This window comes from Chiroxiphia lanceolata, chromosome 1 (genome assembly GCF_009829145.1).
Source record: "Chiroxiphia lanceolata isolate bChiLan1 chromosome 1, bChiLan1.pri, whole genome shotgun sequence".
NCBI lineage: Eukaryota > Metazoa > Chordata > Aves > Passeriformes > Pipridae > Chiroxiphia > Chiroxiphia lanceolata.
The window spans coordinates 132,019,429-132,043,318 of NC_045637.1; the positions used below are offsets into that span (position 1 = coordinate 132,019,429).

The 23,890-nt window shown below is 39.9% G+C and overlaps 2 protein-coding genes and 1 long non-coding RNA gene across 11 annotated transcripts in view; 1 reads left to right on the forward strand and 2 right to left on the reverse strand.

The window, feature by feature from the left end:
• Positions 1-1,101: 1,101 nt before the first annotated feature.
• LOC116784876 lies at positions 1,102-7,191 on the forward strand. Of its 5 annotated transcripts, none has more exons than XR_004356285.1 (3): positions 1,102-5,490; positions 5,800-5,994; positions 6,759-7,191. It is a non-coding gene; the product is annotated as an uncharacterized LOC116784876 (long non-coding RNA). The 5 variants fall into 5 exon arrangements; XR_004356286.1 differs by having other exon boundaries at positions 1,102-4,775; positions 5,265-5,490; positions 5,800-7,191; XR_004356284.1 differs by having other exon boundaries at positions 1,102-3,792; positions 4,668-5,490; positions 5,800-7,191.
• A 3,241-nt stretch (positions 7,192-10,432) lies between these two features.
• On the reverse strand, positions 10,433-14,096 carry GATAD1 (GATA zinc finger domain containing 1). Its single transcript, XM_032683882.1, has 5 exons — positions 13,820-14,096; positions 13,563-13,688; positions 13,180-13,239; positions 11,499-11,682; positions 10,433-10,756 (listed from the first exon to the last, which is right to left on the reverse strand). The coding sequence occupies exons 1-5, from the start codon at positions 14,015-14,017 to the stop codon at positions 10,566-10,568; spliced, it is 759 nt and encodes a 252-aa protein (XP_032539773.1). The 5' UTR covers positions 14,018-14,096; the 3' UTR covers positions 10,433-10,565.
• A 6,446-nt stretch (positions 14,097-20,542) lies between these two features.
• Positions 20,543-23,890, reverse strand: part of ANKIB1 (ankyrin repeat and IBR domain containing 1) — an 84,491-nt gene continuing 81,143 nt past the window's right edge. For all 5 annotated transcript variants that reach the window (XM_032683329.1, XM_032683318.1, XM_032683334.1 and 2 more), the window contains one exon: positions 20,543-23,718. In XM_032683329.1, the coding sequence (XP_032539220.1) occupies positions 22,966-23,718 (753 nt within the window). In that variant the 3' untranslated portion in view covers positions 20,543-22,965. The remainder of the gene's footprint in view (positions 23,719-23,890) is intronic.

A 23,890-nucleotide genomic window follows, 5' to 3' on the forward strand; every position in this document is an offset into this window, starting at 1 on the left:
TTTATTAATCAGAAGAATATCAAGTTACATTTCAGAAGTAGTACCTTCTTATCCCTACCTTTTCTTCTTGGAGACCATAAAAAGCATTTCTGATGCTTGAAAGCTTTCTGATGTTACATCCTGAAATTATTCACTATTGCATGGAGAAGCTGATACATCGATAAACAGGTCTTAACAGAGGAGGGGAAAAGAAGAGGGGGACAGGAAAGAAAACTAGAGATGTTTCCCATTAGTCTACAGCATTTTGCCAATACTGGAGGGTTTAGCTTGGTTGGTTTTTCACTTAGTCCTCCTCCCCTACTATCTGCATGCCTGAGGTAGGTAATTTTTTAATTAGAAAGCAGGTTTTTGATGGTTTTTCATAGCTGTTATGTGTCTTTTCACACCAGTACTTCTTTGGGCTATTGGGCATTATTACCCTTTCTGTGCTGAGATAAAGTTCTCGGCTTCCTCTGATCACTTCTTCAGGTACATTGGTAGTAGCAGCCTTCCTTAAACTGCTCCTGAATGTTTAGTTGTATGGTGCTACTTCATGTTCCAACTTCTTATTCAATTCATTGAAATGTACTATGCTGTGTCAGTAATTAGAACACATCATATTCACCATGTGATTATATTGTTCATGCTGTCTATTTGTAGTTTCTATTCCCTGGGCCAAAGAATGTATAGTCTGTCTGTTTATTCTTGCAGCCTGGTACAGGTGTAGCCTGTATGGATATGCTACAAGCCTTGGCTTGAAGCAGTTAATCCCCCTGATTTCCTCATGTTTACTAAGCTGTGCTATTTATTCTTGCTCAACTCTTGCTTCAGTAGGTTTTGAAACTAAAAATCCTTATTGTATTTCTACAAAGCTTCACTGCTGTCAATACAACTGTGCCATTTGCATCATGCTTATTTTTTAGAAGTGGATACGTGTTTGTTTAGCATTAGAGCCATGCCCTAGATTACCTCTAACCTTACATTCACCTTTCATTTCTTTCTTGGTTCGCCATGTTTTAAGCGGCTGCAGAGGTGAACGTGAAGAGGGGTTGAACAAAGTTTGATGCAAAGGAGCAAGTCAGATGCTCCATGGTAACTCATACTGAGGCCAAATGAAGAGATGGGACCTGTGAAGAGCTTTTTGAGACAGCCCATCTCTTTCTGAGACTGCAGCATGGCAGTAGGCTGCTGCCATCAGATGTGCAGGATTGCGTCCATTCTGTGCACACTGACAGGCCGGAGTATAATTTGTCAGCTCTGTCACTCCTACTATGAGTAAATGTGGTTTGCAAATGTTTTCCCTTAAGCATTGCAAGGTGTTTCTGTCACATAAGTTATATAACATTGGTTTTCCCTTGGAAAGCTCAGTCTTTTTATCTTGCTGATTTTTTTTCTTCTGTAGGTGACTGGTGAAGAAAGTCACCCTTTTCAGTTAACAGTTGAAAAATTAGAAGCTGCATTACAGAGAGCTAAAAAGCAGGTATCAATAACACTGATCTCAGATTTTCACGCTTTCCTCGTTGTTTTGTAAGCAGCGTATGTTCTCAGCATTGAAGCACATGTATGGTTTCATCTCTGCAGATTTTCAGTCTTGTGACTCAAGTGGGTCCAACTCTGGCAACAAGACCTGATTTTATAATCTGGGCACTGTAACAAAATGCAGAGAAACTCCCTGACTGTATTTTATGAAGAACAGATCTTAAATTTTTTTTTGAGATCGAGTTTCTTTCTCTGTAGTTTGTAATGGAATTCAAAGTGTAAAAAGATATTGTTCTGACCATCAGAAGAGAAACAATGCTACTGTTACAACCTACTCAGATAATTAAAGAAATATGCCCAATGTGATTTTGAAGAGGGTTTTTCCTAGTTCTAGCTAATAAGAAATTACCAACAAACAAAAAATTACAAATGTAACTTTTCCAGAGTTTAGTAAACCTAATTAGTTCAAAATACTTAGCATGATTAGTGATTCTATTCTGACTGGGACTGCATAAATGAGGACAGTGTTGCTTGTCACATATAATTTTTTTTTTCTAGCATTCCTTTCTGTATTTTAGACTACTTTTCTTCCCTGTGGAAATGCTTGGTTTTGTAAATGTCCACAAAATATTGCTCACCAGGCTAAATTGTTTCCTGATTTTTTTGTCTTGATACTCATAATTCACTCACTTGATGGAAAATTATAAATGCACACACACTGAAGTGTTTGTGCTCTTTCTTGAAAAGATCCAACAGTGGCAAGACAGGCAAAACAATACGACAGCACAGTAAAACGTTTTACCAAAGATGTGGTGATGATGGTAATGATGTTTCAAAACATGAAGCGAGAGGGACTTCTTGTGTCCTGTTCCAGGACAGACAACGAGGTTTAACAGTAGACAAAGCATATTGTTACAAGGCAGGTCGCTTAGAAAGCTCAGTTTCAAGGAAGGTGACATATAAAAAAGCGTGTGTTTGGATACACACAAATGTGTGCCTAACATTTTTTTTTTAGATATATTGAAGCTGTCCTAGTTATCTAATTGCTTGATCAGCATGGTGCTATGTTTAGACACCATCTGTCTGTGTCTTTGCCAGCCCATGGGAGCCTGAGCATTCAGACCCTCCCACTTTATCCTAGCAGAGGGAGGCAGCCCACATCCCTGCTGTGTCACTGTGGCTGTCAGGATGGATCACAGACCAGATTAACTCTTCAGAGCTCTGCATGTGTTCGTCAGCCTTCTGGAGCTGAAAATGTTCTCATGAATCATATTATAGACAGCTTCTTTGGGTACGTGTAATATCATAAATAGCTGGAGGAACTAGGCTAGAAAAGCAATTGTGAAACTGCCATCCCAGAGCAGTCGAACCTATAAACAATCAATAAAAGCCTCAGTCAGCATCTTCTGCTTATGACACATCAGAGGTCACATACACTAAATATGCTCTCAGGTAATTTCTTCTTGTAGCTGGAATCAAAGGCAATACACTGAAAGTTCACTGCTTGTGAAGGTCTTGTTCACAGTACCCACTGACTTTCAGAGACATTGCACTTCCCTCGTGGAAGGGAAAGTTAAGTATTAGGGCTTCCTCATCACTGAACTTTATTTTCTAGAGTTCTTTGGGAGTTGGTCTTTGCAAATAATCTGATTTGGAGAAGTCTTGGGTGGAGTGAGAATTTGCAGTGGGTGGTTTTCTAAACATTAAAAATACAGAAACAAACTATAATTATTTAATTTCAAGTTTATCCCAAGCATGAAGTAATAATGCAACGCCCCATGTTGAAACATTTAGTCTTGAAAGCTTGTGCAATTGCTATGCATATTACTATATGGATTATGGACTGTATATTTTAATCAGAATACTGAGAGTACTGAACCAGGGAATACTCAAATTTTGCTACATTTCTGTGTCTGGCAAAATGTTTTTTATATTCATGAGCTCTCTCTAAACATACACAACTCTCAAGCATTGTATGCATTTTTTTGTATATCATGCTAAGCGAGTACTTTCTGAGGAAGCATTTAGATTTTCGCCCTCAGCTCTCTTTCAGATTATTTCTGTGTGCCTGTATTGACTGGATAGCGTTTTCATACATTAACTATAAAAACCCCTTGGAGATCTGTAATGTATGCTCAATTGACAGCATTGTATGGGGACTTTTTTGCTTTGTTTTTGATATTTGTTGGAGTGATTTTTTAAATATTTGCAGAATTAATTCCCTGTTTGCTCAATTATTTAGGTTTGTTGAGAGAAAACTAGAACTGCAAAATTAACAGACTACTGCTATAGAGGCACAGTAGGATTGTCTCGCTATGGATCCCTATACTTTTGGTAAATGCTTTTGTCCAGTATTTATATACTCCAATAAGATCCCCCCCTGAGTCATTTCTGTTCCATGCTGAACAGTCCCAGCTCTCACCCTCTCCTTGTATTTCAGATATTCTGGTCCCTTAATCATTGTTGAGACCCTTCACTGGACTTGTTCCAGTATGTCCATGTCTTTCTTGTTCTGCAGAGCACAGAACCTGTGTCCCAGCACTGTGGATGTGTCACACTAGTGCTGTGTAGAGAGATCAGTGGTGTTTAAAATCCTCACCTGATCTTGATAGGGAGTGAACAGTGAAACAGCAAAAACCCCTAATGAGTAAGCTTTTCGGGCCTGTAAAAACAAGGGTTGGTAATAAAATACTACAGAAGACCTTCACAAAACTTGCCGACTGCACTTGGCAGATGAAATTTCCTATTAGATAAAAGCAAAGAAAAAATATTATAGGGTCTAATGCTCATTCCTCTTCAGTGATAATCCCCCATGAAATATGAGCCTGTTGTTAAAAAGAATGTGCATGTTAGAAATTATAAGAAAAGAAATAGAAAATACTTCAGGAAGTATTCTGTTTTTTCAAAAAAAACCCTTGCTGTTCCTGCATGTGTGCTGTTGAAGGTTATGTACTGTTCATGTCCCATTGCATCAAAAAGAATACAGCAGAACTGGAAAAAGTGCTTCAGTCTGCCGAGGAGCCCTAAACATGCACCTCTGAAATGTGTTTCAGGCAGTAATATGGTGATTCCCATAGTCTTAATACCCTTCCTGAGGCATCAGAAGCTGGGATTTGGCCATTGCTGGAGGTGGACTTCTACACAGAATTTAGGTTTGCCCCAAAATATCTGTTCTTACGTTAACTTGAAACTTCTGCCTCGGTTCCCAGTCGGTCTGACCAAGGAGCAGACAGTTGATGCAGACAGATCAACAGAGGGATCTTTGCTCTACATGAGAATTGGCAACGGTGTATCACACATGCCACTCCTTTATGGCGGTAATGTGATTTTTTTTTTTCTTTTGTCTTGTTAAAAGATCTGTGAAATAGAGTTCCCTCAGATCTTGCACTGAGTTTTACACTAATTTTCCACAAGAGACATATAAGACTTTCTTCTGCCTTGAAGTACTGCAGTAAGTTGGTCAAAAATATTGTTGGTAACTGAAAGCTGAGGTGAATGTTTTAGTTTCTTTTCTGATGGTCTCAACTTATTCAAGGTGAGCTGTTAGTCCTGCCGAACAGGTTAAGCTTGATTAGAAAGCCTACTGAAGCTGCATATTGCAATGCCTTCCTGTCATTGTCCCACACTATTTGTTTCTAGGTATAGCCTTATATGGATATGTTAAGTTTCAACATACCATTTCCACTTACCAAAAGAGCAATTAAGCCCTAGTCAGGCTCTGCAAACTTATCAGGCATGAAGTGGTTGCTTTTGGTTTCATTTTGGCCAACAATAAAATGCCAAATCTACTTCCATTTCCTCCACAGTTTGCAGTCAGCTTCTCATGAGAAGGGACAAATCTGTTATCTTGCCTAGCAGCAGTCTGTTACAAAGCACTTTAGAAACAGAGCTCTAAAGAAGCAGGAAGAGCAAAACAGAAGTTATCAGGATCAGCACCATGGAGAACTATTGATTCTCCTGACACAAAAGGCTTTGCTTTCTCACACTCTGTATGACCATCCCACTCTTGGTTGTATGAGAAGATGAACACAGGTAAGATTTTCAATAAGATTTACTACCTTTTATTTGCTTATAACCTTTGATGATGTTCTGTTGAATGTGTATTTAATTTTTAAACACTTATGCCATGACTACTTTGTGCAGCCAGACTTTATAGCTGGCTTATGCACCCAGCCCTGAACCGACAGGTGCACAGAGATCATGGAGATCTCATGGAGATCTCACAGGCTTTGTTTTTTGAGCAGCATTGATGAAGCTTTCCCTTGGTCATTCATTATGCTGCTACAGTTGATTCTCACCTTGCAGTTCATGGTAAGTAGCTCTTTTGTGACATTTTGGAAGGTGAGAAACACGTGATAAAAACAACCCGGTCCAAAACAACCATCAGTGAAATAGAAGATGGGCTAGCAAGATCCCGGGGAAACAGGCATCCCACCAGGAAACCGAACAGGGAAGATCTCCTGGAATTCTACCTCCGTATGCAGGATGAGCAAGATGACATCTTTACTCTGCCATGTCCTAACTCCCTGAGGAGAGGTAACTAGAAAATTCCCTACCTAGATTCCCACAATTTGGGAAATAGATACTCCTGAGAAGGGCACACTGATTAAAAGGACAGGTTATCTTTGCTTTGATTCTTAATGGCCTACTGAAATCTAGGCTTGGGAGAGAAGGGGTTCCCAAATTCTGCTTACATAATTCAGATTCACTGCCACAAGCAGCCTTACCATGTGATTTTATCTAAATGTGACATAATCAGAATGAAAGGGAACATCAATTGTGTAGGATACTACAAACATTGAAAAGGATTATCAGAGTTTGACCTTCTGAAGACAAAAATAAACATTCCTACTGAAATTCCCTAGAGAAAGATTTATGTTAATCAAAAAAAAATAGCTTGTGTGTGTTTTGAACCTGGATCAGCTGACAGGGCTGGTTTACAGCAAGGTACATTACACCAAAAAAGGCAGAGGGGATGGTCTTCAGGAAGGAAGTGGACACAAGGACCATGAACACAGTTCCTGCTGTCCTCCAAAGAATGCAACTTTGCCCCTAAAGAAAACCTAAACTGCTTCATGAAAAAAGAGGAACACTCCTGCTCTGTTCTCCCTAAATGAAGGAGTTCAGAAGATTTTGCAGGAGGCCAAATTGTCATATGTAAGCAAACAGATGCCTGAGTTTACTGTTCTGGGTCAGCTACAGGGGCAACGCCCGGCACAGGATAATCTTGGTATTTTCAGGTAAAACCAACCTATCTGTCCACAACTAGATTCCAGTTCTACTTCTGTTTTGTTAAACAGACATCAAAGTACTTCAGTGTTTCATAAAGATGCATGAACCACCTGGAGATGTCATCCATGAAGAAGTTGTTATTGAGACTGAAGTTACTGAAATAGAGAAGAAAAATAATCTCACTGAAGCTGTAAACCAAATGCAAGAATAACAAATCACCAGCTAGAAGGGCTGAAAAAAAAAAAAGAAAGCAATTTTCCAAAAGATGAGTGTGACTGTGTGGGTGAGACAGTTGCCAAATGCAAAATTCTGTTGTCAATGATCACAAGACTCTGTGGTGGGGGGCACATAAAAATAACTATTAACAACTATTAACTACTGTAAAAGTATTTCTGCTTGAACATAATGCTCATTTATAATTTTGGAGAGATGTACTCTGTTAGCTAAGAAATGTACCAATTTTATCTGTGTGAAAATAGAATAAAATTATGATTTTTCTGATCTTTGTAATTCAGTAAGTGTAAAGAGCAGTTGAAACTACAATACTATATTAATATTTTTGTTCTCAGTTCTGTAAGACCATTTAAGGTGTTTATTTATCATAATATACAATATATTGCCAATCACAATAAATTGTGCTCTTTGCTTCTTGTATAATATTCATAAGGCTGCATTACCTCAAAGCAAGGCTATCGGATTGGACTGGATACCTATGGCTAAGTCCAAACCATGGGGGTCAGTTCCTGGGTTTTGTGTGTATCCAAACTTTGCCAGGGTGACCGAGATTGTTGTGTGGGACAGTAGGGCAGCAAGAGGGGAACCCTTGCCTCATTTCAAAAGGAGCCCAAGGAGCCACATGCTTATTTATCCATTGTGATTGCATCACTTTTTCCTAGAAGAGAGTAGCATTGTGCTCCCAACAAAGCCATTGCCCAAATGCAAACTGCTCTCCACTATGTACTGTTTTGGTAAAGTTCAGGTGAAAGGGTGGGTCACTCCTCCCACAAGTTTCCTGCAGGCAGGAGGAGCTGCAGTGTTATGCCTCAGGGCACAGGCCACATGTACTATGCATTACTCAGTATATTATACAAGCTCCATGGATTTCAGCTCTTAGCAACATGTTCCATCTTTAGAACTAAAATGCCTTAATGAAAACAACTGCTGGCTGGTCACAAAGCTCTGAAGCTTAACACAAGGCCATAAATTCAGCAGTAGTGTATCCACTTACAGTCCAGTGATGCGAGTTTGAAACCTACCTACATTTTGGCACAGGGGATGCCAAATGAGGAAAGGGAGAGAAATGGTTGACCTGCTCAGCTTCTTCAGTTGCAGGGCATCGAAGCACAATCCCATGGGATCTTGATATCCCTTCTGCTGTTGAGTCCATTTTGCAAGTCTTCCTTTTGTTCTTCATTTTTTTAACATAGGAAATTTTCAGAGAGAGATACTGCTCTCAGAGGTCTCATTCTTCAGCTATGTCCATCCCTAAGATGCTGTCTGGAGAGTCAGTCATTTCCCCATGTAACTGGGTGATGTTCTGAACACAAGAAAAACAGGACAATGCAACCATTCAAATACCTATAAATAAAGTTATAATGCTTTAATAACAGTCACTGCTTGCGGATCCACTCTCTTTAGAGATCACCATAATTTTTGCCTATTTGTATTATTTTTTTACATTTCCCTGTATAATAAAAAACTAAAATAAAAATGCTCTGTGTTTACTAAGAGAAGTTGTTCCACAGTTCTCCAAAAAAAAAAAAAAAAATTTTGTCTTTTTGGACTATAGTTGGAAGTATAATACTTGGAATCAGCAGCAGCACTAAATTTAAGAAAGGTGTAAAAATTAAAAAATTAAAAATTAATTGTTCCTTTTACATTACAATTTATTGATAAATAAGGCTAAGGGTAAGCAAGTAATTTTCATGTGGTGTAGCTCGAAAAAGCAAAACTTCCAGGTGGTGTTAGGTCAGATGTTGGACTCGATGATCTCAGAGGTCTTTTCCAACCTAGTCGATTCTGTGAATGAAAGCATTTTCTTCCCTTTCCCTATGAGGATTTGACAAGGAAAGCACCTGAGCTTCACTGGACTCAATGATCTTAAAGGTTTTTTCAACCTAAATAAATCAGGTAAGATATGATTCCAGTCTAGCTAAGACAGCCCACAGAGAAGCAAAGGTCCATGGATTATGTCGAGCAGCACAGCGACTTTACACTGATCCCAAGTGAAAACCCTGTGGACTGCAGAGAAAGGAAAGAAAACGCTTGAGTGGAGGAAATCATTCTGGTTACTATACATATCTTTTAAGAGTTGTTATTTTTATCTTCTTATAGTTGTTAATTTAATAAAGATAAATCAGAAAAAAATCTAGAGGAAGTGAAAGGAGAGAAAGGAGAGGAAGGTCAGGAGCAAGGTCACCTTGGGATTAATTTCTGCAACACACTGAACACAGGTGCACATCTCATCTTTGTAAGAAACTGAAGATTAATATTTAACTCTCTATTAGCAATATACTGCTAAATTTGGAACATTTTGAACTATTGACAGTAAACTAGCACCTACTCCCTTAAGGTTGACTGTTCTTCCTGGTATTTGAAGAGGGCATAACAGAGGCTGCAGGCTGAAACAATATCTGCTCTCTGTTCTCATAAGTCCCACTGTACTAAAAGTTAAAACATAAGCCCAGTGCAACTTTTACAGGCTTTCATACAATATACTGAAATTGTTCGGGGCTCCTGGGTGCTATGGTCACATATGTTCATAAAAAGAAAACAAAAAGCTGAAGAGATCTGTACATTTAAATTTAAGGCCACTTACACCTATTGTCCTTCACAGGCAGCAGGAACCAGTAAGCCCTGGGAATTTAGGCCACACAAGCACATCTCATAGTGTTTGGAGCTGACTGGCTTGTAAAAAGTTTAGGGCAGAAAACTTGGGCATTAGTATGTGTCGTTTCTCCTGTTCTGCTATTTACATATTTTCATTGGTATACTGAGACTGTCAATACATAAAATTAGTTTTTATTTCCCTTAGCAAATGTTTTTTTTTTCATTTTAATTGCTTGAGGATTTTTTTAGTCATCATTAATTGGAAAGACTGAAAAAACATTTTAAAATCAATTTTAAGAGACCAAGCTAACGTGCATACAAATATTAACCATCTGAAACTCAAATCATACCTCAGTGTTGGCTTGCTCCAATGCAGATACATTCCTGCCATGAGGATGCCAGGATGGCAAAGCCAAATAACATTAATTTTTAAATTTGCATCCAACTTTCCAAGAAATTTATGTAAAGTTCAGCAGAAAGCTACATACATTAAGTTTCAGATTCACCTTAAAAGATGACTGTTAAATACAAGTCCCTCCTTGCGGATGAGAGTTTTCAGTCTGGAGAAATCCAGGTAGATCGCTCCTTTCCATGTAAAAGAAAATCATTAACTGCATCACTGACCATGTTTAGTGTTTATCTGAAGCTAGTCTTAAATTATTTACCAAGTAAATAACTGCAGTCACAGTTAACTAAATTAAACAAGTATATAAAGTGCTGGATGATTATGTCTTTTAACTCCTCTTCTGGAAAATAATTTAGAAAGTAAGAAAACTGAAGGCAACTTTCAGAAGTCAAAAGATGACATGAAACTTGTGGGTTTGTCCCAAAATGAGCAATAATGTCTGAAGAGCAGAGCACTGAAATGATGCATAAACTGGAATGGAAACTTCCTCTTTAAAGATATGATATATTTAAAATAAATAAATCCTCTAATCCATAAAGTAAAATGGCATATTTTATAGTTTTTTAAAAATTCTTGTATGAGGCTCACAGGCCTGACAATACACGCAAAATAACCTGTCCGAAGTACTCCTTAAAAAAAATTATAAATTATTAGTAACAGTTTCTTTAATGGAGATTGCAGGAGTAGGTCCCACATGAGTCCATATATAGCCCTTCTCTGGCCTTGTAGGAACAGTGGGGAAGGGAGATGATCGAGATTTGAAATATTCCGAAGGCGCGTGACAAACAAATTCTAAATATTCCATTTTCCTTGGGAGATCTTCTTCTGGTCCTAGGAAAAAAAATAAATCATCAAAGACAAAATTTAAAGGTATAAAGTTGGAGTATGCAGGACTCAAAAATATGCAACAACATTTAGAGAATTTGCCTTTGCAATCAATGACTTTCCTGGCCAAGGGGCCTAAAATACTAGGCAAGAAACATCTACCTTTATTTTTGCTCTGCTAGTCTTTTTTTTTGCCCTTCATCTGAAGCATTCAGTTATTTATGTGAAGTACTGTAGTTATTTTGAATGTATGTTATTTTGAATGCTATTTTTGTGGCCTGCCTGTCAAAAGGATTTTTCTGAATTATTAATAGTTTTCTTATTGTTAGCAAAACACTCTCTATGCCAGTGCTTGCACACAGTGTATTTTAAATACCCAGGATAAAGATCAGGTAATTCAGGTCACTTTAAAAGAAACATCTTGGACTGGTATATCAGAATCAAAGTTACTACAGTATAAACCTATCTATGGAATAATAATTTGATCTTTAAAGTCCCAAAAGTGTAACTGCCCCCATGAGCACACTCAGATAATCACAGTACAAGATAATCACACTCACTGCAGTAGTGCTAATCATATTATTCACACAAGATAAATGCTATTACAGTAAATGCTTACAGGATTAGGGTCTTAAATGTGGAACTTGCACAAATTAAATGAGAAGCTAAAAAGTTCATTTAAAGAATACAATTCTGCATTAGTCTAGGCACATACAATACTTGTGTAAAGCGAAGGCTTAGAAATTACCTATGATATAGGATGCTGGGTCAAAACAGTCTTTGGGGCTGGCTTGTGTAGGAATGAGCCAGGTTAGTGCAGCACTCTTTTCACAGTATTGGTCCTGAATAAACCCACGGATCTGAGCGTAGTATGTTTTCCCATCCTGCTCATCAACCACTGAGACAACATCTCCAATTTGATAGTATACACCCTAGAAGACAAACAAATTACACTGAAATCAAACAACCTGATTTTGTCAGCTTCACTCTGTGATTCTGATTCATATTTTAGGTATCGACACCTAAAATTTCATCTCAAATTACACCGGTCTTGAAAGGCAGCTTTAATTCAGCCACATGCAAAAGAAGGATGGCCTAAAAAAGACAGCTGTTTCACCTAACCAGTCATCAGCACTGCTTGTGCAGTCCCCCAGTATCCAGGAGTTTGAGGCTACAACTCCTGACCGCAGAGCAGAGATGGTCTCATTCTGTCAAAAAGCAGAAGAGTGCAACAACACCTTCTAGGAAAAGCAACTGCAGTGATTTCCTTGTGTGTGCAGGGGAAGCAGCTTTCTGTGTATGAAGAAGTTCACTCATCTGAGTGCAAAAGAGTTCCAAAACACAGATCCACCTCCTGCCATTTTCCATGGTGCTCTCTAACATTTGAGGCTGCACATCAGAGGCGACTCACTCCGAGCTGCAGCGATGTTGCAGAGCCCAATGCAGCCCCTGCACTGTCAAGATCAATTATTCAAGAATCATCCAGGAGGGTTGTTTTTTATTTTTAAAACAGATAAAAAGAACACAACTCCCCCCAAAAAATCCCCTTCACAACAACACAGTAAAGTACCAAACCAGCAATATTTTGCATATGGAGGTTAAGCCGAAGTTTTGTTATAATTCTTAGGAATTTCTGCTAAAAACACACAAGTCAGTAATTCTTTTCTGAACTAGTCAACAACAAACATTCATCTGGGATGTCAGGCGTGAAGCATCAGGTCCCTAGAGAGTATACAGAATCTCAGTCCACCACTGGCTGCGCAGTCTTCCACTGACTATCTTGAAATTTTCTCTGGGGGGAAAAACAATTCAAATTGTTTGCTTGTACTGCTGGGAAACAGAAGCAAATTTCAGAACCTCAAAACCCCTAACATCCTGGCATGCTGGTGAAGCTGCCCTCAAGCATGAATGATGTGAGACGTCCCCCTTCTGCTTTCATTGCAGAAGTCCACAGATCTTGTTCCCAGGGTGTTCGAGACTGCTTCCATGAGCTTGGAAACAGGAACCAGTTTAGATGTTGGGGCACTGCAGCTCATCCCCTCTATGGGCAATATCCTCTGTGCCTAAGGTAGGAAACATTACACAAATCTACACAGTCAGCTCTAGTCAGTTTTGCTTGACCTCTTCAATGTGAAAATCAAAAAGTTTAAAAATGTTGATTGCAAAAACTACTAAGGAAACCAGATGCATCTTTTTCTTGAAAGAAAAAACAACAAATGGGACAATGGTAACTACGTAAACTACTTAGGTAAACTACCTTGCAAGACTTAAAAGCAATAACTAAGGCAAAACAAAATCCTACACAACTGCTAGGCAAGGAAGAACAGTTTCTGTGAATATATCCCTAGTGCTTTCACTATCTGTGATAATTCTTGAAATTCGAAATAGAGACAGCATGATTTTTGCAAACAGATTTGCATTAACCATACCTTATAAAAGATTGATTCTGCTGTAATTATAGTGGATACGGACTCAGGAGCCTTGATGGGCTAAGAAAAGAACATAGAAATAGAAAATCAAGAGCGTTAAAACCAACCAACCATAAAATATCAGGATTTTTTTTTCTTTTTAGACAAAATACTGATATATTATTCTCTAAAAAAATTACAAACACAAGAAGTTTTACTTTAAAACTGAAAACAACAGCGTTTTCAGTTTTCATCCCCAGGACTTTACGTGGAGAAGCGAGCACAGAACTCTCGTGACCGGTTTATATTTACAGCCCCTCCTGCGGGCTCCGGGTCCGCCCCAGCCCGGCACAGGCTCCCGACCCACTCCCGTCCCCGCCCCGCTCCGCCACACACCGACTTACGTTCTTCAGCTTGAAGATGTGCCTCCTGCCCTTTCCCTTGGTGGAAACCTTCTTCTCCGCGGCGGGCGCCGACTTGTACTTGGTGTTCCTGAGCCGCGCGGAGCGGCGGTGGATCTCCTGCTTGCTCTGAGGGGAACGGCGGGATGAACACGCGGGGGAACACCGAAACACCCCTGCCCCGCCCAGCCCCGGCAGCTCCATCGCCCTCACCCTGCTCACCCTCACCCCGTCACCCTCACCCTTGTCACCCTTCCCACCTGCTTCCCGCCGCCGCCGCCGCCGCCCCCGTTGCTGTGCTGGGCGGCGGCCGAGGTGGTGGCGAAGGCGGCGGGTGCGGGCGGCGCCGAGCGCGCCGTGCAGTTGTTGCACAGGATCTCGCCCTGCCCGCCCTTCTTCCACATGGAGGAGGACGTGCTGCGGCACACGCTGCAGGTGGGCTTCAGCCCCAGCGGCATCGTGCGCCCGGCGCGGGGCCCGCGGGCCCGGCTGCGAGCGGCGGGAGCGCGGCGGCCTCACGGGCCCCGGCGCCGGCCCCTTCCCGCCGGCGGCGGATGTGGCGGCGGCGGGGCCGGAGCGGCGGGGCCGGCCCTGCCCTCTGCTGGCGGCGGCGGCGCTCGGCCCCCGCCGGGAAAGGAGCCCCGGCCCCCGCCGGGAAAGGAGCCCCGGCCCCCGCCGGGAAAGGAGCCCCGGCCCCCGCCGGGAAAGGAGCCCCGGCCCCCGCCGGGAAAGGAGCCCCGGCCCCCGCCGGGAAAGGAGCCCCGGCCCCCGCCGGGAAAGGAGCCCCGGCCCCCGCCGGGAAAGGAGCCCCGGCCCCCGCCGGGAACATCTCACGCGTCGGCAGAAGCCGCAGCAGAGAGAGCGGTGCCTCTCAGGGACAGAGGCGGGCAGGGGGAGACCCGATGGGAGCGGCTGGGGCTGTTCTGCCTGGGGAAGGGAAGGTCGCGCGGAGACCTTACAGCAACCTCCTGAAGGGGCTCTACAGGGAAGGCAGAGAGGGGCCCTTCGTCAGGAACTGTAGTGATTGGATAAGGAGTAATGCGTACAAACCGAAAGAGGAGAAATTTAGGTTAGATATTAGTAAGAAATTTTTTGCTGTGAGGGTGGTGAGACACTGGAAGAAGTTGCCCAGGAAAACTGTGTATGCTGCAACCCTGGCAGTGTTCAGAGCCAAGTCGGACAAGGCCTTGAGCAGCCTGGTCTAGTGGGAATGTCCCTGCCCATGGCAGGGCGTTTGGGGCTAGCTGATCTTTAAGCTCCCTTAACATTCTGTGATTCTGTGAAGCAGAGCACAGAAGCTGCCTCTAGTACCTTTGCCATTCCCATCTGCAGGCAGACACCAGGCACTGTCATCCAAGGATTTACAGCAGTCATCCTTCCTGCTCAACACAAAGTCAGAGGACAGGAGATGGACTCCAGCAGTTATCCTGATTCAGGAGAATAGTATCCTCAACATACATGAAGTTTTGGTCTTCATTAAGCCAACCGCCCCTCTTGCATGAACCCTTTGTCACATATCAAATAGTTTAAAACCTGAGGCAATGAATGTGTGTTTGTGAAACTTTCAGAGCTCCATGGAGGAACCATGGATCTAACATCCTCACCCTGATGCCACTCACATGGTCTCTGACCATGCCATGGAAATGTTTTCTAGTCTGATGTTAAGAAAGAAATGCCCATTCACGCATGACTATTTGCAGCCTCTTAGTTCCCATACTTGGTGTTTGTTTTAGGTTTTATTTAAACCTTCTTTGGTGCAAATTAAATTGATTTCTTTTTGTCCTGTTCTCAGTGGACACAAATAGACATAATTTCCAGGGATCTATTTACAGATGTTCCATTCATGCAGTGTGCAGTGGCTAGAGGCCTTGCCTGGGTTAGTACTGGCTCATGGACAGCTATGCTTAACCTCTTGCACTCCTCTCTTTCATACCAGCTTTGACTTTCTTGTCTCAGGTCCCCAACTGATTTCCTCAATTTTAATTTAAATCCCGATTTACCTTCAAGCTGTTTATACTTCTTGGGCATTGTTTTTGTTTCCCGCTTCTTTAATGCATCCCTCTGTAGTTTTATCTTGCCGATCACTGATCTCACAGAGACCTTTAAACTCTTTCCACCATCACTTTTTTTCCAGCTTCTGCCTGCTTTTCTTCCCAACCACCCACCTCAGCAGTTCTCCACTGCTGGGGCCCCTCTCAGTGCCATCACGTTGGCATAGCATCAGTAGTCTGTGTAGAAATGGCCTAGAAATGAATGACAGTGTCCATTTCTGTCCAGATAAGTATTTAATACTTCGTGAAAGTTTTCATTTTGTGACTTTTTATAAGATACATTGCTAATGGATAACAAGTAAAATTGGAAATAGGTTTTCTCAACTCCAGTTTTGCTGTAGCCTTCCTACCATCTTCCCAACTCTGGGGCTTCTAACCCTTTGGTCTTTCCAAAACAATGCTGTAGGGTCTTTTCTGCCACAAATGTAAAATGTGTGTGTTTTACATATTCTTAATTAAATATGCTACTGTATATTGTGATAACTTATTTGCTATGATTTTTCTTTCTGCTTTTAAATTATAACTTGAATTAAAAAACTCAAAAAAGCTCAAGCTTTAAGAAGGCTAATTTGAGGTGATAATTCAATGGGGTTTAGCCAACCATATTTTATGTTGTCAAAAAGGGTTTTATTTCACCATTTCTTGGCAAGTCAAATTTCAATGTAATTCAAGGTCAAACAACACCTTGAGATTACAGTGCACTTCTGTTGGCCTCATGAAAGACCAGGGAGAGGCAAGGATGGCTGTGAGTGCTGTTTGATCACTCCTTACCTCACCTGAGAGATAATGGAAAGAGCAGTGGTTAGCATATTTTGTCAAAAAATTAAAACCAGCATGTCTTCTATTTTAGTTCTGCCCAAGAGAACTAGCATGGGTGACCTTTTTTGGTTACTTTTGTGTAGGCAATAGCTGAAATATTTTGATTTAAGAGCTGTTGAATACCTGGCAATTATGGGTAGCAGGGAAGGAGGGCTCAGGACCTCTTAAAACTACCCCTCTCTAAGTTCCTCTCTGGGGGATCCCAAGTTTTAGAATGTTGATCCTAAATTTTGAGCATCCTCTTCAGTTTTCTGATTCTCCTTAATAGAACTAGCCTGTCTTTGAAGTGGGTTGAAAGGCAACTCTTAATCTGTGGCCTGATTGGAATTGGAAGCGTCTGATTTAGCTGAGGGATTTCACACAGTGTAAGCTCAGATGAAGTTGGAGAGTAAAACTCTTTTCTTGCAATTAATGGGAATTTCCACTTCATTTTATTTTTGCCCCGGTAGGAGAAAGGGCTGCCCATTAGAGTCATCAGAACCCATCCCTGCTCTGAGATACTTCAGATGTAAATAGACAGGAGAAAGAAGTGGAGAAAAAAAATCTTGGCTCCACCTGGGGAGGGGACTGTGTTAGAAACACACTGGCTGTCAATGCAGAACCCTTTCTTCCTGGGAGCTCTCAGTGAGAGTTTTTAATTGGAAATGTTGCACATCCACACACACTCTGTTCATTTCCTGCTTGAGGATTTGAATTGCTGTGCAGTGGATTTCATTGCATTGTTTCCTCTTAGCTTCCTACTGCTATCTGGTAGTCTGGTGGCACACAGCTAAAGAATCCTTTGTTCTTATTTTCTGAGTGTCACCATTCCACAGTCAGCTGCAGAGGATGCACCTGGAATGCTTTTCCAGAAATATTTGTGTTGTAAATGCATGAAATTGGGTATAAATCTGATGGACTGGTGCACTCTGCATTTCTGCATGGTCCTGTACTATGGTACTTACTATGTCTTTTGTGAGAAAAGCAGGTTTTATTCTCTTAATTCCCATAGCCAAAACTGATGCTATTCTTGAGATACGCTGCACAATTATTACCTGCATAGGTAGCATGCGCCTTTCTTGCAGCTTCTGGGTCTTAATTACTCCTTCAAGTGTATGGTAGAGCCAAGAACCTCAGATTTTGTGAAGTCTTTGGTTTTTGGCCCTGTGGGACATGGGTAGTTAAATCAATGGCAGAGATAACATAAAATGACCACAAGTACTTGGTTCTTTTAAAGCATGCCAAAGCTGTCTCTAAAGTGACTTTATTTGTACTCTAGAATGCTTCTGTGATACAAGAACAGCAAAAAATAACACCTTTTAACAAAAGTTAGTATTTCTGCCCTTGTCATGTTTTGTTGGTTTGGGCCCTCAGGACTTATTCCTGTAACAACTGGCAATTTGTCACCATTACATCTCCTTGCAAATGAGGACCTCATAGTACCAGCTTTCTGTTTAGCAGGTTATCTTCACAGGTTACTGTTTCTGCTCCATTTGAGACAGTTCTTGAGGACTTGGAGCAGTTTTGATATTAAGTCTTTGAACAGGATTTGAATTAGTAGTTTCAGCTGAACTGCATGCCACTAAAAATACTTCAGGCTTGGTTTTTAGCCTATACAATGCTGCTGCAATGATGTGGGCCTTGGGTGCAACCTCACTTATGACTTTGGAATTAACTCTCTTTGCACTAGTGCCAATAGAGGGTACTGCTGTTAACTTTGACTATGGAAACTCATTTTCTTTATGTTTTTTGTTAAAGAATGTTTTCGTGTCTCCATTATAAGCCTGTATGATGCCTGAAGGCACAACATGCACATTCCCACTGTACATGTAATTTGACTTGTTAATCACATAGACTTTCTTTTTAATTAATTAGTAAAATATATAAAGGAGATCTGCCAGTTGTACATGATTTCACAATAAGTGCAAACCAACCTCAGTTATTTACCATCGCCGGTTTATTACTGTTTACACTGAGATTTCAAAAACAGGAGATAAGTTTATCCTTTTCAGTCAACTACACTTAACAGGTTACTTGGGATTGTCATTGCAGTATTTTTAAATGAACTTTCCCTCTGAGGTAGGCAGCTCCCTGCTCACTTTGTACAAATAGGGTAAACGTGGTTTTTACTTAGGCCATCAAAGAGTCATGGTCAGAGAGAGGGCCTCAAACTCCAGGTGCCTGAACTGAAAATAAAGACCACTAATTTCAAAGTAAGTTTGTTTTGCTTTTTAAATTGGAGAATGTGAAATTTTCTGCTATAACATGTATAAACTCTAGCATTCTTTGCAATCACATTAGTGAATCCTGGCTGGATAATTAATATGACATTGCTGTTTGTTTGCCTCCCTAAAGGCACGTTGAGGTTGCCTACATGGACTGCCACATTAAACAATGTAGACAACAAGACTGACTGTAGAATTTGCAGAGTAAAAATACTAGTGTTCAAACAAGACCTTCTTTCCAATAGATTATTATAAATAAAACTGATCTGATAATTAGAGCAGAAGGTGCAGTGGCCAAAATATAATTGATGAATAATTTGCATAGTCCACTGTTACTCAGAGAAAAACATCTGGGTTCATAAACTGATAAGTACTCCCTGAAACTATGTAAAGGTAAATCATTTTAATGGAGTGAACAATTCCAGTGTAAAAACCCCAAGATAAAATCCCCCATCATTTTTCCAGTACCTCATGGTGGGTAAGACACTTATGCTTGGATGAAAACATCACTATAATACGAATTCTGAAGATTATGTATGCGCAGTACCGAACACCTACATTTAATATTTTCTTGCTTATATTCCATTTATCTAGATATTCATCTAAATGACCTAAAAGGAAAAAAAACTATGCAAAAACCTTCTCAAGTTTGCATTTCAATGCAGAAAGGATTTCTGTAAAGATGAAGACCTGCATAATTTTAAAATAACACCACCCTGTTAACAATTAACTTTAACATTCCACTAGTAAAAGGTAACCTTAAATGACTATGAAGAGTTGAGGAAGAAAGAGCTTCGCAGTTAAGTTAGAAAACATTTTTTCTTTACTCCATTATTCTATTTTCAGTTTCACGTTGTTATGTATTTGGGGAATAGTATTATTTCTGTGCTTGTCTGTTTTTGAAGTGGAATGAAAGCATGGCATTGCAGAAAGTCAAGGCTTCATTCATTTCTTTGTTCTCATACAAAGATTGACAGCAAACAGCTCTGTGCAGTATTTACAGTTGATCTTTTTGATGCACATCTTTTGCCTTAGTCTTCAGTTAAGAGGACAAGATGCTAAAAATGACACTCAGTCTTGCATGATCACTGGTTTCTCTACATCTCTCAAGTTTCCATATCTGGCTGATCTACAGAAGAGTAATAAGGACAGTAATCACTATATTGTCCAGTTCTAAGGAGATTGTCTAGACAATATTTTGTAAAGAAACTAGCTATCCTTATCCATGTTTGGCTTCCATTCTTACCAGCCTCCATGAGTATTAAAGTGGGATGCCTTCTGTGAAGGTGGTGAGGCACTGGAACAGGTTGCTCAGAGAAGCTGTGGATGCTCCATCCTTGGAAGTGTTCAAGGCCAGACTGGATGGAGCTCTGAGCAACCTGGGCTAGTGGAAGGTGTCCCTGCTCATGGCAGGGGGGTTGGAACTGGATGATCTTTAAGGTCCCTTTCAACTAAAAACATTCTGTGATCTTGGAATGAGTGGTGGAGGAAGTTGATGGCATTACTGTAACAAGGAGCAGAACAGTTTAGTGCCTGTTAATGTAACAGAGGCGTTCTGGAATTGCCTGGTAACAATGAAGACTGGATATTAAGTGGCACTTAAGTAATGCTGATTAACAGAATCTTCCACAAAAATTAGCTCCACCCCCTCTTTAGCCCCACTATTTGTAATGACAAGGCTTTACTCTACAAAGAACAAGTGCAAAATATGGCTGTAGCAATTAATGTCTGGTTTAGATTTTGTTTTCAAAGCTTAATGATGGTACCTTATATTTACAAATCAAAACACTCAACTTACTACGTGGTCCCCACCTAATGTGACACATGATTAAACACATCCTAAAAACGTCTGTCAGCAGTCTCAAGGATCTGCTACAGTAAGTCTAAGATGTAATAAGACAGAACGGAATTAGTTTAAGTAATAAATGTTTAATCAAAGAATTTTACATATTATTAACAGCATTCATTTGGCCAAACATCTACATGGTTGTAGTATCCTACTTGTATATAAAGTGGGAATGTATCAAGTATAGACTATGAAAGTGCAAATAACAATTCAAGGTTAGAGTAATTTTTTTACATTATAAAATTAACAGGTTTACAAAATAGTCTTGCCAAACTTTTATTTTTGAATTGTAAAGTCAATGAATATGGTGTTAAAATAAGTACCAAGAAAATACAAATTTAATAGGCTAATTTCATGCTCATAAGAGTAACACGGAAACAATGGATATACTGCACAACCTAACCAAATTACAAAAAACCAGAACCCACAAACTTCACTATCTTCACAGAGAGCACTCTTACATATCTTACTGTAACTTTGCAAGACATCTCAATGCAATACATATTCTTTTTGTGAGAATCTTTCTACTCAGAAATTCAAGGAAGCTATGTGAGTTAAACAACTTTCAGACCAATTCATGATGACAGGTCATGAAGGACTGTTTTAGTTGAAGGACTTTATACCTACAGGTATTTTTCAAAGGCTCAATATTATGTCAGGAGAAGGGTGGCTAGAGGAAAAGTTGGAAAATTATTTGAGACTATTCTATTCATTCTCTCTAAAGATGCTTGCAAAATGGACAAGGTTTTTATGGGGTAAAGGTAAAATACTCTTAATTCGTTTTTTTACTAATATGAACCTTGTGACTGCAAGGTTCCAAAGCTGGATTTGCATGAATTAGTTACCAAAACACTCACTTGAACTCACAGTAATCAATACATAAACTTTGCTATCATGACACTTGCCTATACACACTCAGTAGTAATAAACTTTTATATCAACAAATCTCTGGTAACAGTTAAGCAAAACTTAAAATGGAGTGTATGTAATTTGCTCATGTTATGACAAGTTTTGATTATATGTAATTAAAACAGCCATTTGAACAACTTACTCTAGTTGTAATTACATACTGTACCATTGTATTTCACTAACTGTAGATTGATGCTCTTAAGCAAATCTAAAACCAGTATATTTTGGTTTTTTTCACGGTACAACAACTAGGAAAAGGTTTTTTGTGGTTTGTTTTTTTTTTTAATTTTTTTTTCTTACACTAAACAGTAATCACACAGCAAATGAATATTGTGCAATTGAACAAATACCTAGTAGTGTTTTGTTTATGCAAAAACACTGACTGAACGTTTAGTTATTTACTGTAAAGGCAAGGCCATGGGTGGTTTTATGGAGGTCTTTGCAATTAATAGCATAGTTACTCCAGAACACACTGAATTTGAATTACTTGTTTAACTGTGGCAACTATCCAGTTGGGTTAGGCAAAGGCACCGTAACATGTTGAGCAGAATGTGTTATCTGAAGTTTTAATTGTGGGACTAATATATGAAAATTCTGTATTCCTATATTTTTATAAAATGTTATCATTAAAAGTAATTGCACTATTAGTGCATAAAATGCTTTGTAGAATTATGAAAACAAAGAACTATGATTGCACTTCCGTTAAAGTGTCTCTTAAAATACAGCATAGCTGTTGCTAGCTCACTGTATTTTAATATTTAAAATAACTGTTTAACAGCAGCATTAGGTTTTATTAACTTAAGATACAGGCTACATTTAATTAAATGCAGTCACCGTGGCAACACATGCCAGTTAAATTTAGAGAAGCAATGCTACCCAGTGGTTTCTTTCACTGCTAAGAATTGTGGGATTAGTTGGATAGAGTAACACTGCACTGCACTGTTTCATTAGGCTACTGCCAGTTAACCGTTCACAGTTTGGCACATTTGGACTGTAAATAAACATGAAAAAATCTTTGATTTTAATGGGAAAGAATATCCCCTAAAACTTGTTCCTGGAGCAGTACTAAAGAGAAGCATTAAATACCTCCGTTCACACTGCTAACAAAAATGCAAAATGAGTAAGGAAAAGTTATGGAAAACAAACCCAAAATGCAAATGAACTGCCAGATGTTATTTTGGTGAAATAATGATTTCTAAAAAAATGGAATAAACTATTTTTTAGGAAAACCAACCAAAATAATCAGTGTAAGCCTTTAATCCATACTTTCAAGTTAAGGATCATCAACCTAAGGCTAAACAGATGCTGCATTGTATTAGGAATGTGGAATACAACCTACTTATTCCTTTCTCTTGAGAGCAAAAAGGCAAGTACTACCTAAATAAATGTGAAGGATATTCCTTGAAAGGTTCACATTATTATGAAGAACTACAATTCAAGAGAACTCCTATAAATCCGTTGTTACATCAGTGGTTACAACTGAGCTGTAGTTATGTGGATCAAAGCCTCCATAATGCTTACTCCACATACTGTACCATCTGTCACTGCCATTCTTTTACTCCAGATTTAGTTTTTGTTCATACCAGATGCACATGTTCTATCCATTCACTTGAGGTTTGAGGAGTCTGACTTGCAGTATCTCCTGAAGCATCCAGGGTGCTTGTTACCTCCCGGTTATTATCACCAATTTGTGATACTGTTTCACTTGGAATAATGTTTTCTTCAGAAGTGCTTTCCTCTGTTTGGGTTCCTCTGCCTTCGTTTTTGAGTGCATCCTCAAATAGTGCATGCTCTTCCTGAGGCTCTAGCCCTGTGTCTATAAGATTTGGTTGCCCTGCTGACCCATCTTCAGTACTGGGTTGCTGTGACTCCTCATCTGTTTCTGTACTTGTTGAGGGGATCAGAGCAATACTCTGTGGGTTCATGTCATGAAACCAGGCCATAATATTTCCAAGTAGATTTTCATTGGTATGGGGATCTTGACTGCTGGAATCAGCATCACTAGATGTTGAGTACAATCCACTTCTTGTATCGCTGCAGGGGTGTGAATGAAGACGATCAGCTGAAAAGGGATCACTGCCTGCACCCAGTCTCATCAGACTGTCACCAAGTTCTAACAGCTCAGAGCTGCTCAAAGCGCCCCTTGGGTTGTCTATACTTATGGGAGCAGAGTCCAGTCTTGTAGGCAAAGAGGTACCTATTGCTCCTAAAGATGCCTCATTATTTAGAAAGTCTCTCGTTTCTTCATCTATGGCCAAGCCAGATTCTTGTAATGACAGCTGAATAGCTAGCAGGATGTTTGGGTCATCTTCATCCAAAGAACTCAGAGCCTGTGGAAATACATAAAGTTGCTCTCAGCAATAAAACTTGCATCTTGTTACATATTTTGGATGAAAAGTAATTTGGGCTCAAATCTGAAATTCATTCATTATTCCTATAGCTCATTCATCAGAATCAATTCTTACTGACAGACTGACAACACAATTTAAAAGGTGACTATCG

Excerpts from the sequence above, each read along its gene's own strand:
- GATAD1 (XM_032683882.1), bottom strand. The coding sequence starts at position 14,017 with ATGCCGCTGGGGCTGAAGCCCACCTGCAGCGTGTGCCGCAGCACGTCC. Across the intron at positions 13,689-13,819 it reads GCGGCGGCGGCGGGAAGCAG|AGCAAGCAGGAGATCCACCG; the intron begins GTGGGAAGGGTG and ends CGTTCCCCTCAG. Across the intron at positions 11,683-13,179 it reads CAGAATCAATCTTTTATAAG|GGTGTATACTATCAAATTGG; the intron begins GTATGGTTAATG and ends TTTGTCTTCTAG.